The sequence below is a fragment of the Branchiostoma belcheri genome, unplaced genomic scaffold, assembly GCF_001625305.1.
Source record: "Branchiostoma belcheri isolate BF01 breed outbred unplaced genomic scaffold, Haploidv18h27 scaffold19, whole genome shotgun sequence".
Lineage (NCBI taxonomy): Eukaryota > Metazoa > Chordata > Leptocardii > Amphioxiformes > Branchiostomatidae > Branchiostoma > Branchiostoma belcheri.
In genome coordinates this window covers 2,964,185-2,979,108 of record NW_017803379.1, presented here as the reverse complement: position 1 = coordinate 2,979,108, position 14,924 = coordinate 2,964,185, and the positions used below count along the sequence as shown (strand labels likewise).

At 42.3% G+C, this 14,924-nt stretch overlaps 2 protein-coding genes across 2 annotated transcripts in view; one reads left to right on the top strand and one right to left on the bottom strand.

The window, feature by feature from the left end:
* LOC109467768 (GRB2-associated-binding protein 1-like) overlaps nt 1–10,012 on the top strand; it is a 26,469-nt gene extending 16,457 nt beyond the window's left edge. The window contains exons 3-9 of the mRNA XM_019765820.1: nt 3,636–3,815; nt 3,954–4,113; nt 4,346–5,842; nt 5,971–6,221; nt 6,612–6,738; nt 6,880–7,033; nt 7,250–10,012. Of these exons, the coding sequence (XP_019621379.1) occupies nt 3,636–3,815; nt 3,954–4,113; nt 4,346–5,842; nt 5,971–6,221; nt 6,612–6,738; nt 6,880–7,033; nt 7,250–7,471 (2,591 nt within the window). The 3' untranslated portion in view covers nt 7,472–10,012. The remainder of the gene's footprint in view (nt 1–3,635; nt 3,816–3,953; nt 4,114–4,345; nt 5,843–5,970; nt 6,222–6,611; nt 6,739–6,879; nt 7,034–7,249) is intronic.
* LOC109467950 (GH3 domain-containing protein-like) lies at nt 8,255–14,924 on the bottom strand. The gene is made up of 10 exons (XM_019766125.1): nt 14,849–14,924; nt 14,288–14,423; nt 13,859–14,026; nt 12,875–13,647; nt 12,518–12,657; nt 12,153–12,274; nt 11,822–11,967; nt 11,389–11,474; nt 11,081–11,174; nt 8,255–10,632 (listed from the first exon to the last, which is right to left on the bottom strand). The coding sequence occupies exons 1-10, from the start codon at nt 14,874–14,876 to the stop codon at nt 10,505–10,507; spliced, it is 1,821 nt and encodes a 606-aa protein (XP_019621684.1). The 5' UTR covers nt 14,877–14,924; the 3' UTR covers nt 8,255–10,504.

Here is a 14,924-nt window from a genome sequence, read left to right as displayed (position 1 = left end):
TGCCTTGCAAAGAGCCTCCCCTACTTTTAGGAAAGAAGTGGAACAGTCCAATAAAATACTGACATCTTCCATATGATATTTGTCACCCCTCTATCAATCCTGATCCTCCAGTTTCAAGGCTTGGTCTTCTGTAAAACACTCCTTTTTGGGAAGATCCTCCTTGTGTTGTGTTTACATGGAGTCCCCCAGAGCCACAGACAAGTCTGGGAAGATGGCATTACAAGTGGTTTCCTGTCGCTGTGACCTTTGGCCTTTCCGTCAGACATAACGGCTCAGTTAGCATGCATTCTACCTGAAAAAATAGGTACGCTTTGTCGTCAAAACGAACAATCTACTTTTCAAGAGAAATTATTCTGTATCCCAACAGCAAAGTTATTGAAATATCAAACCTCTATGCTAGTATCGTCTACAAGATAGACTTTATATTATTGTTATGTTGGCATTGATCCTACATTTGTATATTCAAGGCCACAACTTAACAGGAAGGTCTGTCAAAAGGGTTGTCTGAGTAGTACCAGGGGTCTTTTTGTACGTCCCAGTAGAGTAAGCATGACTTCATGGGATGCAAGTTCGGTCCCTTTAAAAGTGCCAAATTCAGTCACTTAAGTTTGATCTTGAATCGGGTGCGGTCCCGGACGCATCAAACTCTCTACAAATCCATTGCTGTGGAGTTATACTTATACACCACTTCTGTGGGACTTGGGAACATTGTAGGGCAATGGAAGGTGGGTTCTGAATTATTACACTGTTTCAAGTTGCCTGCAGGTTTACCAAATACCAAGGTTACTCTGCCACATTGAGGACAACCAGCCTGCGGCAGCTGGAGTTTACAGTTATCCGCTATCTTACGTTTGGTCGGACCATGCCAAATTGAGGCCAATCAGCCTGCTGTAATGCTATACTAACAACAAAGTCATGTTTAGTCAAACTGGTTATGGTTCTCAATAATCTCCCATTTCCGTGTTGTGCTGTAGACACCACAAGTCTACACTGCTGACCATGAATCTTGTCAATAACAAATTACTGATACTAGTGATAGCAGAACAAAGACCCCTCCTTCAGTTTTAACCACATATGTATCTCTGCAGTTAGCCCTTGGTCTCATCTCTAATTCATTTGGCAGCTGGGAAACCCCCATATTACATATTCCTGTAGTTCTCCTTTTCATATCTGTATGAAAAAAATTATTCTATGCTGTTATTGTTCTGTTTTAATGTCAACAATTGTACAGAATTACTGCAATATTCCTCAAGTATAAGATAGAAATCCAGGTTATGAGATACACTGTTAGTGAAGCCACTGGATAGACTTTGAAATTCTTTGTATTTCTTATTTATAGTATTCTGTGTTTTCCAGTGATTCATTCTTTTCGTAATGAGCATTTGCTGGAGTAGGATTTCTTCTTCCATAGCTGAACCAGCTCTCTGGCCCCAAACCGTGTACGTGCTTTATCGCACGATGTCATCACTAGTGACATGGTCCTTATTGGACTGTGCCACTTGAGTCAAGGCTGGGGTGAAACTGGGGAGGAAAGAGGGGCACATCTGTCTTCCATTCAATGCTGGGATATACATGTACAAGCATTGTGTATCGTGGGACAAATGATTTGTTCAGTATTTTACTTTCAGTAAAGCAGGTCATATTGCAAATTTGCCAGATTTAGATAATACTAACTGTGAGGTGTAGATTTCCTTGCATGATATTGAAATCTATATATTTTGCTATTTTGGAAAAAAATCAAGTTGTCAACTTGAATTCTCAGTACAGTCTTTTAAACCTTGTACCTTGCCCCCATTTCTGCCACAAAGAACTGTTTAGTCATTAGTGTCTTGCAATAATGATAATATTTAGAATTGCATCTTAGAATGATAAAAAAATACAGTAAGTGAGGATAAAGCTTGACGAACATTTAATACACAAGGAAGACTCATGTATACATAAGCATACATTATCTGCTTGTAGTAACTAGATTTGCTGACCTGCCTGTTCTTGTTAACAGAACAAGGTACCTTGTACCTCCCCTGTTTTTCCTCCACTGTGCCAATGTTTAACCCTGACCAACCGATTCTCCATGGCCTGTGTGGGCATGTGCATGTTACATTGTGTCAAGTTCTCCTGATAAAACATGGATGTGGACTACAGCGAAGGTCACTGTTGCTAATTCTGTAGATTTGGAATGTGTAAATGTTAGCATTCTTCACAAGTTCTTCACATTTCTTAAATCACAGTTTCAAATCAGGATACATGTGCATTAGGAATCATTGTGATCTACAATATTGCATCTACAATATAAGATAACTGTAGGCTAAAACTCACTTAGCTTAACTAAAGGGTCTTCAATACAATCTACACTTCAGACATATGTTATGGAAAGTTGCATACTGAGCCTTACTTCCTAGGAACCTGACAACAATCAATCAGCACAACACAAAAGCTAGCTGTAAATTTATATAGTATTTTGTACAATGTGCACTTCAGAGAACTGCTACGGTACTGGAAAATTGTATGCTGACACTAGCTTTTTTAGACTCTTGAGTCTAACTTCCTTGGAAGTCTGACAAGAAGCAAACAGCACAACACAAAAGCTGGCTGTAAATAATTCTACTCCCATACTTCACAGTAAGTGCAACAGTTTACACAACATCCTGACCCCGCGGTCTTCCTTCCTCTTTACAGTGATGTTTACTCCAAGTCCCAGGATGTAGTTTGTGCAAAGAAAGGGCAAAGGAACTGTACAAAATGGTGCTGCGTTTGTATTCAGGCAGAATAGGGCAGTGTTCTTCTAGCCAGCCTGAATTTTGTTTGATGGAACATCATATCTAGCACCAAATGCAACAATCTTAGGGGGAGTCCTGGAAAGTTTTAAATCTTGACCCTCTGAAATGCTATTTCCTGCATTTCAAGGGGCAAATTTTGCTGGTGGAATAAACTTAGTTGAATCGCATCTCATTCCACCTCTTGACAACAATTTTTGGTCTGTCAAAGATGACGGATTGGGCAAAACTTTTGTCTGTCATGAGCAGCAAAATTCTGTCAAATGACAGAAAGTTGGAGACGTAGCTAGAACACTACTGAGTTACATGTATTGTAGGGCTATATCTATATCCTGTCAGGTTTGATTGACCACCCACTTGGAAAAAATTGGTGGAAGTTGTGGTTTGCTCATCCTGTCTCTGTGACAACCTTCCTGGGTTCACCTGGCGTCACCTGGATTCTTGCCTGAATAACTGCATTCTTGGACTGATTGTGTTGGAAATAGCTCCAGGCAGGAGTACTGACTGGAATGTTGGTCTTTTGTCCTGAAGGGTTTTAAGCACCACCTATTGCTGAAGACATGTACTGCAAACCAATGTCAATCGTGTCAATGTCAATGGTATACAGTTCGTCAAATTGCAAAGCGAAAAGCACATTGAAGTTTTTTCTTCAAAAGGCATTTGAAGCTCCCCCTATTGCTTAAGATATGTACTGCAAGTACATCAACACTGTCAGTGTCAAAAAAGAGCTTGTGAAAAGAAAAGATTCACCCAGATTCACTCAAGCAAAAACATTTTGAAAGATGTTGGAGTAACTTTTTCTATCTCTCTGGATGTCTAACCTTCATTGACAATTGACCCAGTATTTGTCATGTTTTACAGATAATGCCAGTAACCTGTCCAGTTCTCAGTCCTCGGTGGAGGCCCCGCCCCCCCGGCCGCCCAAACCCATCACCTCCTCCCCCTCCATCAGCCGCGGGTCTCCCGCCAGCGTTCACTCCGGGTCATCCTCCAGCGCCCGCGGCTCCCCCCGCCAGGCCAGCAGGGCCAGCCCACAGACAGGTAAAGGTCGGTAGTATCGCCACATTTATGAACCAAGGATTGAGAAACTTCAAAACTTGTCTTTTCAGTTAGAAGAATGATACAAGATGAGGATGATTCTGAAGTGTACTGATAGATGTCTAACTGATTATCCCCCAGGTTCTCCCATGTCCAAACTGTCTCACCAGAACGGGTCAGCAGGCTCCCCCAGACCCAAGCCCAACCCTCGTAACCTGAAGCAGCCGGCAGCCATGCCTGTGGACAATGGGGAACAGTACTTCCCTCTGGCTGAGTGCATCACTGGGGAAGCTGAGAACAGGTAACAGTGATACGGTTACTGCCAAGTTGAACACAAGCAAAAGATGGAGAATTGCACTCGAAAAATTATTTTGTGTTGATATATTTAATGTCCACAAGAGTAAAACATCACTATGCAGTATTCTTAAGTTTCCATTTTAACCATTTAAATTTCATTAAACTTTGTTCATTGATTTCAATTCAGTGTCTGCAAGACGTCAATAAACACATCTTGAACTGAATCTGTATTCCAGCGACATCAGATCACCGGCCAAGCAATCTCCAAGAACTGCCAGGACGGAATCTCGCAAGAGAGACAGCTTCCCCGACATGCCCCCACCCCTGCCTCCAACAGAATACGACGTCCTCCCTCACTCCAAAGCAGCCAAAGCGATGTCCAATGGTGGTGTGGACAACCCAGATGTCTACAGCGTTGTTCCGCCTCCCAGACCAGTGACCACAGTTTCCCTCAGCTCCAACCCGGAAGAAAATTACGACCTCGTTCCTCCGCCGAGACTTGCGAGACAAGCGTCATCGGTTTCCACTGATGCAGGAGAAACGTACGACATGGTTCCACCACGGAGACTGACAAACCAGATGTCGGTTGGCTCACAGCAGGGTGACATCTACGATGTGGTCCCTCCGCCGAAAGTCAGCTCGCAGCTCTCTAACCAGTCGTCATGGTCCTCGCAGCAGGATATGTACGACACCGTGCCGCATCGCAAACTGGCCACCCAGCTGTCCACACATTCCATCACAGGGGAAGAGTACAACGTCCCACTGTCTGCAAACGTGGGTATGGGGGTTATGGACTTTGCACAGGACTATCAAGTTCCCACCGCGACAAAGAACATGAGAATGAACTCAGTGAAGCAGCAGCAGATACCCATAAGAAATAGAAGTGGGTCAGGACTGCAGAACTCTTTTGAAGACGATGATGTTGTAGACAATGAGGACTGGGACAGACTCTCAGATTCGCTGAGTGAAAATTTCTTAAAATCAATGCTGCCAGATGATGAGACCTACAACATACCACCCACCACAGGTACGGGCATCCGCCACCGGAATTCCATGGACGAAACCTACGATATACCCCCAAGGAGAAACAGCAGCTCCTTTAGTGAGTCTGGGAACAGCAAGCGCGCATTACAGAGAAGAGAGTCACAAGAGAACTATGACATCCCGCCCTCCCGCGTCAGCTCCAAGAGCCACCCCTCCCTCCACAGACTGACTTCTCGTGACGACACCTACGACACACCGCCTCCCCGCGAGGTCCTGGGCAGACGGCAGTCCCAGCCGTCCAGCGCACAGGAGATCTACCAGGTCCCCATCAACATGGGGGAGGGCGAACCTTCGTCAGGGAGCTCACGGCCTCTGAATGGCACCTACCCCAGCCTCTCCGCAAATGATCTCATTCCACCACCACGGCCGCCCAAGAACAAGTCCATCACGGACCTGACTGGGAGTCCCAACGTGCCCCCCACCCCACCACCTAGCTTCGAGGACACGTACTCGGTCCCGCCGAGTTTATCCAAGAAAAGTTTGGAATCGGTGTCCCTGAGTGATCCGATCCCGCCTCCTGGGCTGGACGATTTTTATGATTTTCCCAAGAAGCTGAAGGGACCTACGGAGGCGGAGGACCCCCCTCCCCCAGTTCCCAGGACGGCGAAGCAGCATCATTACATCAACGCAGCCACATCTGAGGTCACACAGGACGAGAACTACATCGCCATGGCAGTGACGAAAGCAAGGTACAAAACAAAATATTCTATTTCATATTATAACAAAACTAGCTAGTGCATCAGATTTATTGTGGTCAGATTGTAAATCATTCATAAAAATTAAATGTTTTTTTAAAGTAGTTTCTGTACTTTTGCAGTGAAACTAGCCCAGATAATGTCTACACCTCCATGGCGTCTGGACCCAAAGGCATGGCGGAGGGATACACGGACGACTTGTACATGTTCATGGGTGGGGTGGAGGGCATCCCCTCCCCTCCCCCTCTCCTAGAGGTCACCCCCGGCCCTGCCCTGGCCGCAACCGCGACCTCGGAGAAGAAACCACCTGACCTGCCTCCACCAATCAGACGGGACCTGAAGCCAGGGTCAAAAAGAGCAGATGGTAGACCAGGTAAACCAGAATCAGGAAATTCTTTGATATTGACATTTACTGCAATTTTTTAGACCATTTTCTTTCGTCATCATTTCATACTTGAAACGTTTGCAACACACCAAAAACAAGCTATGTGAGTCCCTTTATTTTTGTGTACCACCAATAAATAGCTAGAACCTACAATACGAAACAGGCAACTGTTTTACGTCAGGAACATAGCATTTTTGCCTCACAGATATCAGCATGCTATGGGATAGGGTTGATTTAACATACTGCATTAAAAATCAATCCAGTTTTACAGCCCTGAAATCGCTTTGGATGCCTTTAGAACCTATTAATCATGAGTTAAGGTTTCTTGTTCTTTATTATTCCTTTTCCACATTTCCTGAAACGTTTTACGTTTTTCAGGAAAAGCAAACATCCCTCCCCCTCTGGACCTGAGTGGCACGAGTAACTTCACAGAAGAGGACACGTATGGAGTCTTCCCCATCAAGTCACCCATCACCAAGAGCTTCTCACAACACGGCTCCAACGGGTGAGCATCCTTACACATACATGTAACACTCACTCACTATCTGGCTTAGCACATTCTGCAAATGTCACAATTACCATGTTTGAAATTACCTTTTTTTGACCATGTCAGAATTTACACTTATTGTTTTGTTGTTTTCGACAGTTACAAACCTCCCCAGCCCAAGGACTCGGCTGACACAGAAGACACAGACTCATCAGACTCTGAGGACTATGATTTTCACAAAGCTGGGAGTGGTTCAGCTCTTTTACCACAAATCTACCATCCCATGGAGGGTATAGGCAAGGCAGCACAAGAGGTGTGTATATTACACAGATGTATTAATGTCCTTTTGGCAGTGTACATACAAGTTTCAGTTGTCAGTTAAGTTTTCTATTTGTATGTGTTAATGTTGTTCATGTTCAAATATAATGTCACAGTACCGAAATGTATGCAAACAAAATGTTGGACCAAGAATAGTTGATGATGCAAGGTCTGCATTATGATAACATGCATATTCTTTTATCTCCCAAAGGCTGCTAAGGCCAAGAAGAAGGACAAGGTAGAGTATCTGGACCTGGAGATGTCGTCTTCTCCTGACATGGAGAAAGCCAAGAAGCCTTCCCCTCGCTCCTCGCCCCTCCCCCAGCGAACATCCAGCACAGTATACACACGACTGGACATCGACAGGACCATGGCTCTCAGTAAGACCAAGGAGGCACGGCAAGAGAGCTACCGAACTTCAGAAGGATCGTAGTTACATACTGTACTCAAGATGTAGTTAGTATGATGAAGTCTTGATATCACATTTGGAACATTGAATCATAACACAGTACTAGTAGTGTTCAATGAAGCTACAGACTAAATGTTACAGTGTAAGTCTATTTTGACAAGGCTTCATTTCAACAGATGAACAATATTGCAGTCTTGACTGTAAAAAATGTGGACTGTAAATAGCTAAGCAGTGACTATATCTCCTCTGGTTGGTACATTGATTGCCTGTATGCAAACATTGGTGAGAATGCTTGTGTTTGACTATTTAGGTAGTCTAATTCTGTGAACCTGATTTTGTCAGAAGATTTACTTGTTGAGATATAACCTCACAGATATTATATACGGAAACAACTATCAATCAACTATTTTCATTTGTTGATAGACATTTCTGCATTACTGACCAAACTCCTCAGACATCTTTGACTTCCAGCTACTCTTCTTCTCTCTCTGAGCTGTCCATGTTCACCACAGCACAGGTGCACATACATTACTTCTTTGCATTCCATACTTTTCTATCCCCTCCTAACTCTCTACTAGTAACTGTAATTTCTTGCATCATACATATGGATAGATAAATGGATTTATGGGATTTAGTCCCAATCTGGCTTTTGGTCTCTCTTACATGTGAGAGTCAAACATTAGATATTTTACATTTTGTTATCGAAAGTACAAGCTGGTGTCACATTCTACATGTATGCTCTCAAATGAGTTTTCTTAACACAGTCTTAGATAAAGGTTTTGGCTATATTACGGCTATTTTTCTAGATCTGCTACAGACAGAAGATAGATATTGGCAGATTGATTTTAGCCCTTGAACCACCTTTGTCATTCCATGAATTGTGGACATCTTTCACAGATAGTTGCAGACAAAAGCCATGTACATGTAGGTAGAAATGTCCTCTCCTCACCAGATACAAGAAGAGCTTTGAATTTTGTATTCAACATCTAAACGTTGTGTGGATTTTGCAGTTGTCAGTATCTTCATAATCATATTAAGCTGATTTAATTCTTTTTTTATTCTAGTGACAATGAATAGCAATTTCAGCAGCACAAAACAATATAGAAGTCAGCCTGTTTTATGTTGTTTTATGTTATGTTAGTACAAAAAATATCAATTCTGAAACAGTAGATAAAGTGGACAGCTAATCATTCACATGCAGTAATTATTGTATTCTGTGTAGATAAGTCACTGCATGTGCCTTTTACCCAGCTTCTGTAGCAGTACCAATTTGAAATATTACTGCCTGGAAAATCAACACAGAAATGCTGCATTGCTGCTTCAGATATGCTGGGAAGAAAACTGCAGTCAAACTTATGAAAATGCTACCTTTTAGATAGAGTTATTGATAGTAAGATACACTAGCCTCCAAAAAAAAAGATTCATTGTTACTGCTCCCAAACAGCTATGCACATTGAGGCATCCTGTATGCAGGCAAGCAGTTACAATTAAGTTTGCAACAAGTTTTGATGTTACAAGTAATAGGTAAATGTTTTCTGACAATGTGGAGGCTTAAGGGTGTCATGTGTCCCTCCACTAGACTGGATGCAATGTATCATTTGGCTGCTTCCAAGATTGTATTTTTTCAATAACAACGAAAAATCTATGTTAAAACTTGGTCACCCTTGGTTTCAGTATCCCATGTACATAATGGCAGATAAGTTGCTATTGAAACTCAGATTTCACAAAAGCTTTAAAACTTTTATCATGTGGTGAATTTTTACATTCCTTTTGTTCACAGTATACACGTGTAGCTGTTTAAAAAATCCATTTCTGTTATGAGATAATTTTGTGGAAGCAGTAGTGTTTTATTCAACATGTACATAATACTGATTAACAAAGAGGTAGATAGGTTAGAACTTTCCTTGGTAAACCATTTTGTTTCTTTACAACAAAGGAGGAATTTCTTTGCTTTCTCTTTTTTATGTCTACCTCTTCTTTCTCTTTGTAGGTAGACAAGAAATGTACATGTATAAGAAAATGATGTGACAATAGATTGTACAGGGATGTGAAGAAGCCCCTATTGTCAGCCTTGTATGGATGTATGATGTGTAATATGCACGTGAAAGTGCCTGTGCTACTGTATTATATCTTATGTATTTCCACGGGAAATCTTAAGTCACTACACAGACTGTTCCTGACAGAAATTTTATTGTGTGAAAAGATTCAAATCCGATTAAGTCCTGGGCAGTGCATTGCCAACACTTGTTTCAACATCTCATCGTCTACAGACATAGAAAAATGAACTTTGGATGCAAAGTATGGGTTGGCATTATAATCATTGAATTAAAATATCAAATACTAATATGTGATATTCTGTAACTAACTACTGGATTAAAATATTAGCGTGCACAGAGCTGGAAACAACTTTGATGAACTGCTATTGACATTGATAAATGTACTGGACAGAGTGATTTTGAGAATACAATAAACTTTATATAAGATTTGTTGATTGTCAACAGAAGTATGGTGTTATCTTTTAAATGAATTAGTTTATAAGTTGTACACTTAAATGTATGAGGAAAAGGAATATGTTGCACCTCAGTTATGGAATAGTGTAAGCTTCAAGACATCAAACAATTTCACTTCTACAACCTGATACAGAAAGCAGCAGAGGTAGCTGCTGATATTATGTTCAGCACCAAGGACAGAGAAAACCTACAAACTTTTCTAGAGAAATCTTTCAGTTGGTGCAACTTTTCATTGGTTACATTGGTACAAATGTACATTAACTACAGCCAGAAACAAAATTGAACTGTTGACAGAGCATTAGAATATAATGAAAGTTTCCATGGGTTTCCTATTTCACTAATTTCCAAGCAGATTCTTGGGGGAAAGGGGAGTATGTATAGGCCGCCTGTAACCATTGGTCACCTGTATCCATTGCCCCTCCTTGGTAATTACAGGCAGCTGATATAGACTCCCCTTGCCTCCTCTCTCACTGTTTTGATTTTTTCAATCACTAGTAATCTGTTAACGAACTAACCACCAGCTCCTTGGAAGTGGTGATTAATCTCACTACTCCTTCAACCTGTCCATCATGAAGTCCACATCAGTTTTTCTCCTCATGACACGAGGCACCTTCAGCTGGTTTGATCCCGCCATGGTGTTGGACAGGAGATGCTGACGGTACTCTGAGAAGCAACCTACAGAATACAGAACACATCACAGCATGAAACCAATGGCAATGAAATACAACAGTTCCTGAAAATAGTCAAACAAGATATGCAGTACTAGTTGATAAACAAACACATTTGGACAAAAAATACACTCTTCTCATGTTAGGGAACATTGGATCTAGCAAATCATCCTTTCAGTTCTTGATTTCTGCCAGTTTCCGTCTCTAAACATACAGCTTTTTATCATTCATGTTGCTCCAAAAAGTTCCGAGTCATGGACTGTCAATTAACAAGTACTAATGCCAGAAATCTTAACATAAACCCCTATCACACAGAAATCAGCATACAAAAAACTGTCCCTGGCAATGTCTATGTTGACATATGAACACAGAGTTGAACTTTGGTTGAGGGAGAATGAAAAAGTGGTGTGGATACAGCTTCTTGCAATGTAAGTGAACATATCATATTTTCTCACCTTCTGGCATGACATGCACCACAAGAGGGCCTATGCTGCCCTGCGTCCGACAGCGATCATACATGTAGGCCGTCTTTCTCAGGCAGTCCTCAAGCTGGAACAGAGATCACCATCAGGGACAGAAAAATTTCACTTGGACAAAGAGAAACATGAAAAGAGTGCAAGCATGAAGTTTAAGAAAATGGGTTGAAGGATTTTTAGCACCAAGGACAGCAGCAATGATGCATTTTTGAAGCTGTATGTTTTAAAATGACTAATGTGTTATCTTTGAATTTAACAATTCATAGTTAAAATGTTGTCACTCTTACCTGCTGTGCATATTGCCTTTCTTGACCTTTGACCCCATTCTGTAGCTCCAGAAACACCACATAATGTGGCAATGGGTTCGCCTGTCCTGTAGAACAGAACACACTGGTCAGTAGGCTGTAGGCAGGTGTGCTGCACACACATAACATCCAAAGCATCCATTTTTCATGGCATTTGTTGGATGTTTGGTCAACGTGGCATCAGAATTTTGCCTGTTGCAGACAATACCTTTCCTCACACAACAATTGAAAACTATAGGCAGGATGGCATCCTTAAAAACACGAATATGACCTTAAACGAGACATTCTGTCGAGGTGTTGAGCACAAAACATTACTGAGTACCACAGGTGCAGTACAATCTGCTGACATTCTGGATTAACATGAATTTCAATACTGTGATGAAACTTTGAAAGCCATTGACTATGACATCAGTACCTTCCTCTACCAGGACACTCTCGGCACAGCAGTAGTCGACCACATGTAAGTCAGCATCTGCCCAGGATGTTTTAGCTGACTTCAAAGCCTGATAGAACATGTCTTCTGATGTCTTCTCTCCTCGCACGTTCAGCATCTGGCCTTGCCTGGAAAACATGGTACATGTAATAATTGTCAAGTCATCAGCATCAATAAAATTTCTCATCAAAGCTCAGAGTACAACAAAAAGATGATCTGTTGAGGTAGAGTTGGCAATTCCTGATCGGTGTCTGCTAATATGTTAGAGTAATTTTCCATATCTTTTCTACCCTGATATGATTTTTTTCCTCACCTGTACATGAATTGGATGACAGGACACTTGTGGTAGAACCCCACCACCTTCACCACATCCCCAAACCTGTATCTGTACAGGCCACCTGCATTGGTGATCACCAGCTCATAGACGCCCCCTAGCTGTAGAAAGAAGTAATGCAGCATTCAAACCTCAATCAATGACCATGGAATCAGCATCCAAATCAGCAATTTTCCCACTTAAAAACTACTAGGTTTCCTAGCCATTAAAAATGCTCGAACGTAGACAAACATAATCTCATATTCTACGTCCAATGATTTTCTTTTTCACTGGAGTAGAAGAAACTTAGTGCTCCAGAAGAAATCTGAAGTAGGAGGAGTAGGAGATTAGAAAATATAGTCAACCTGAGCTTGCTCCAACCACAGTGTGTCTGGTTGGTCCTCATCTGAACGGTCCACAGGGATGACTTCATACACCATGGAGCGTGGACACAGGACATAGTGCCGCTCCTCATCATTGGGCCAAATATTCACCCCAACAAGACCTACAGATCAAGATATTTTTTTAGGCAATAGGTTTATGTTTAGCCTGGGTGCTATCCATTTTATAATGGGGCTCCTTGCATTAGCTGACCCTTTTTTTGGTTTTGAGTGCAAGGAGCCCCATTACAAAGTAGATAGCACCCAGGCTAGTTTACATTGGGCAATACATAATGGTTTGGACAACATTCCAAGTATATTCAATCAAAAAAGTTGCTATACCTTCAGTGGCACCATAGATTGGGGAGTACATGGGGACTCCTTTGCAGTAGTGGCTCTTCAGCTTCTGCCTATACAGGTCAAATGATCCTGTATCGGTGGCCAAGATCAAACCTAAAAATGGCCAAACTCGCTTCACAATCTCTTCAAAACCCTTCTGAAATTCTTCCCTCAGCTCCTGTGCTCTGCCCGGATCCGGTTTCATGAGTTTGTCCAGCTCAGCTCGTGTGCCGTCTTGTATGTCGAGGTTTGGATCCACACAACCCTTCTCAATATCAGTGACAAGCTGCTGCCAACAAGCCTCCATCATCACCAAGGCTGTGTGAACACGGAAGGAGAAATTCGCCTCTATGATGCCCAAATTTCTGTCCTTTAGTGCGAACAGTAGATGTACGTACAGCGCTTCACGTTCCGACATGATGTCAAACCCAGGTTTGGGAGTCGAGTACAGGTTCAACATCGCCTGAGAATTTGCCGGGGATGAGGAATTGGGTCCGATAGGGATACCAGCGGCGGATTCCCTAAAGTGTGGCATGTGGAAAATCTTCAAGTCCTTCTGGAGATTGTCTGACTCGGGGAATCCTTCCAACATGCAGCTGAGGGCGACAGTGACTCCTTGAAGGAAGAAGTTGACCCTCTGTTTCTGGCCCATGGGAATGATGCTGTACTTTCCTGAGGTCCCCGAGGTGGTGCCGAACACTATGGGCTTGAAGGCGGTCAGGACCATCTCCTCTCCTTCTATCATTCGGTCTACGTACTCTCGATAGTGCTCGTACCTGCAAAAAGTATTACACAGGAAGGCAATGTCTTAATATAATGTTACAACAGTTCAAACATGTCTAAACAGTGCCTTTCTTGGCAAGAACATCAATGTTCTGTGCTCTTGTTGCATGTTGTACAGTTTCCAGAAATTGTGTTGTGGTATTTCTGATGACAGAACAAAACTTCATTAACTCTCTCTTATCCCATCCAACAACATCTGCCTACCTTGTGAGAGGATGCAAGCTTCTGTAGTCTTCCCTTGATGTGACGTCTGCAAACCTGTACTTCCTGCCGTATTCTGTGTCTGCATGTTCCCTCAGCCTCTGTAGCAGAACCTCCTCTTGCACAGCTGACACATTCTCACAGTCATGACCAAGTTTTCTCCTCATATGCCTGCAGGACAAGCCAAGTTTTCTGTATCGTTGGCTATGAAGTCATATGTCACAAATCTTGTGCAAATCATGTAAGACAATGTAAGAAGACATCTGGAACTGAATCTTTCCCAAAATAGTCCTCTTCAAAAACAAATGAAGTTGAAAGTACATGTACATGTAATTCATCGCTTTGATTCTGCTCAACAAACCAATATCCAATGGAAAATGTAATATCAGAGTTAGTTCTAATGGCAACCAAATGATAAAAGCCAAGCCCTACCTGCCCACAATACTGAAGACCCTAAAGCTGATGTACTGGTCCAGCAGTGACCTGTATGTGTGAGTGTGGGACTTCCTCTTCTTGGCGATGTCCCAGACAACATACGCCAGTCCTGTACACAGCACCACAGCACCACCTACAATGTACCATGATAAAGACAATATTAACAAATCACACTATATCATCGCTTTGTGTTAGTGCACTGAGGTCATGGTTAATGATCCTTTAGATCATAACACAAGCTCGGGGATTAATAAATCTTGTTAAACCCATGCCATGTGCATTTAAGTCTGATGACCCTGAAGTCAAATATTACGGTCCATACAATTCTTAGTAGCCCCAAGTCGGGAGTGGCACACTGTTACATGTGACTGGAATTCGCTGCCGTCGACAGTAGTATCCAGTGAAACAGTCAACCAGTTTAAAACGAGATTGGATCGACACTGGGAGCATCTGAAGTACGAAGAAGGCGTCTAAGACCAGTCCACAACAGGCGGGAAGAAGCCTTACTCGACTGTAGACGGTATCAAGGTATCAAGGTATGTAAGGACTAAAACTAACCTGTGAGCATCTTCCTTCCAAGGCCCATGTTACCAGATCAGGAAGCCTCACCAGCGATCAACTTATACAATCTCTG

Excerpts from the sequence above, each read along its gene's own strand:
- LOC109467950 (XM_019766125.1), bottom strand. The coding sequence starts at position 14,876 with ATGGGCCTTGGAAGGAAGATGCTCACAG. Across the intron at positions 12,658-12,874 it reads AATCTATGGTGCCACTGAAG|GTCTTGTTGGGGTGAATATT; the intron begins GTATAGCAACTT and ends CTTGATCTGTAG. Across the intron at positions 11,968-12,152 it reads GTCATCCAATTCATGTACAG|GCAAGGCCAGATGCTGAACG; the intron begins GTGAGGAAAAAA and ends CATGTTTTCCAG.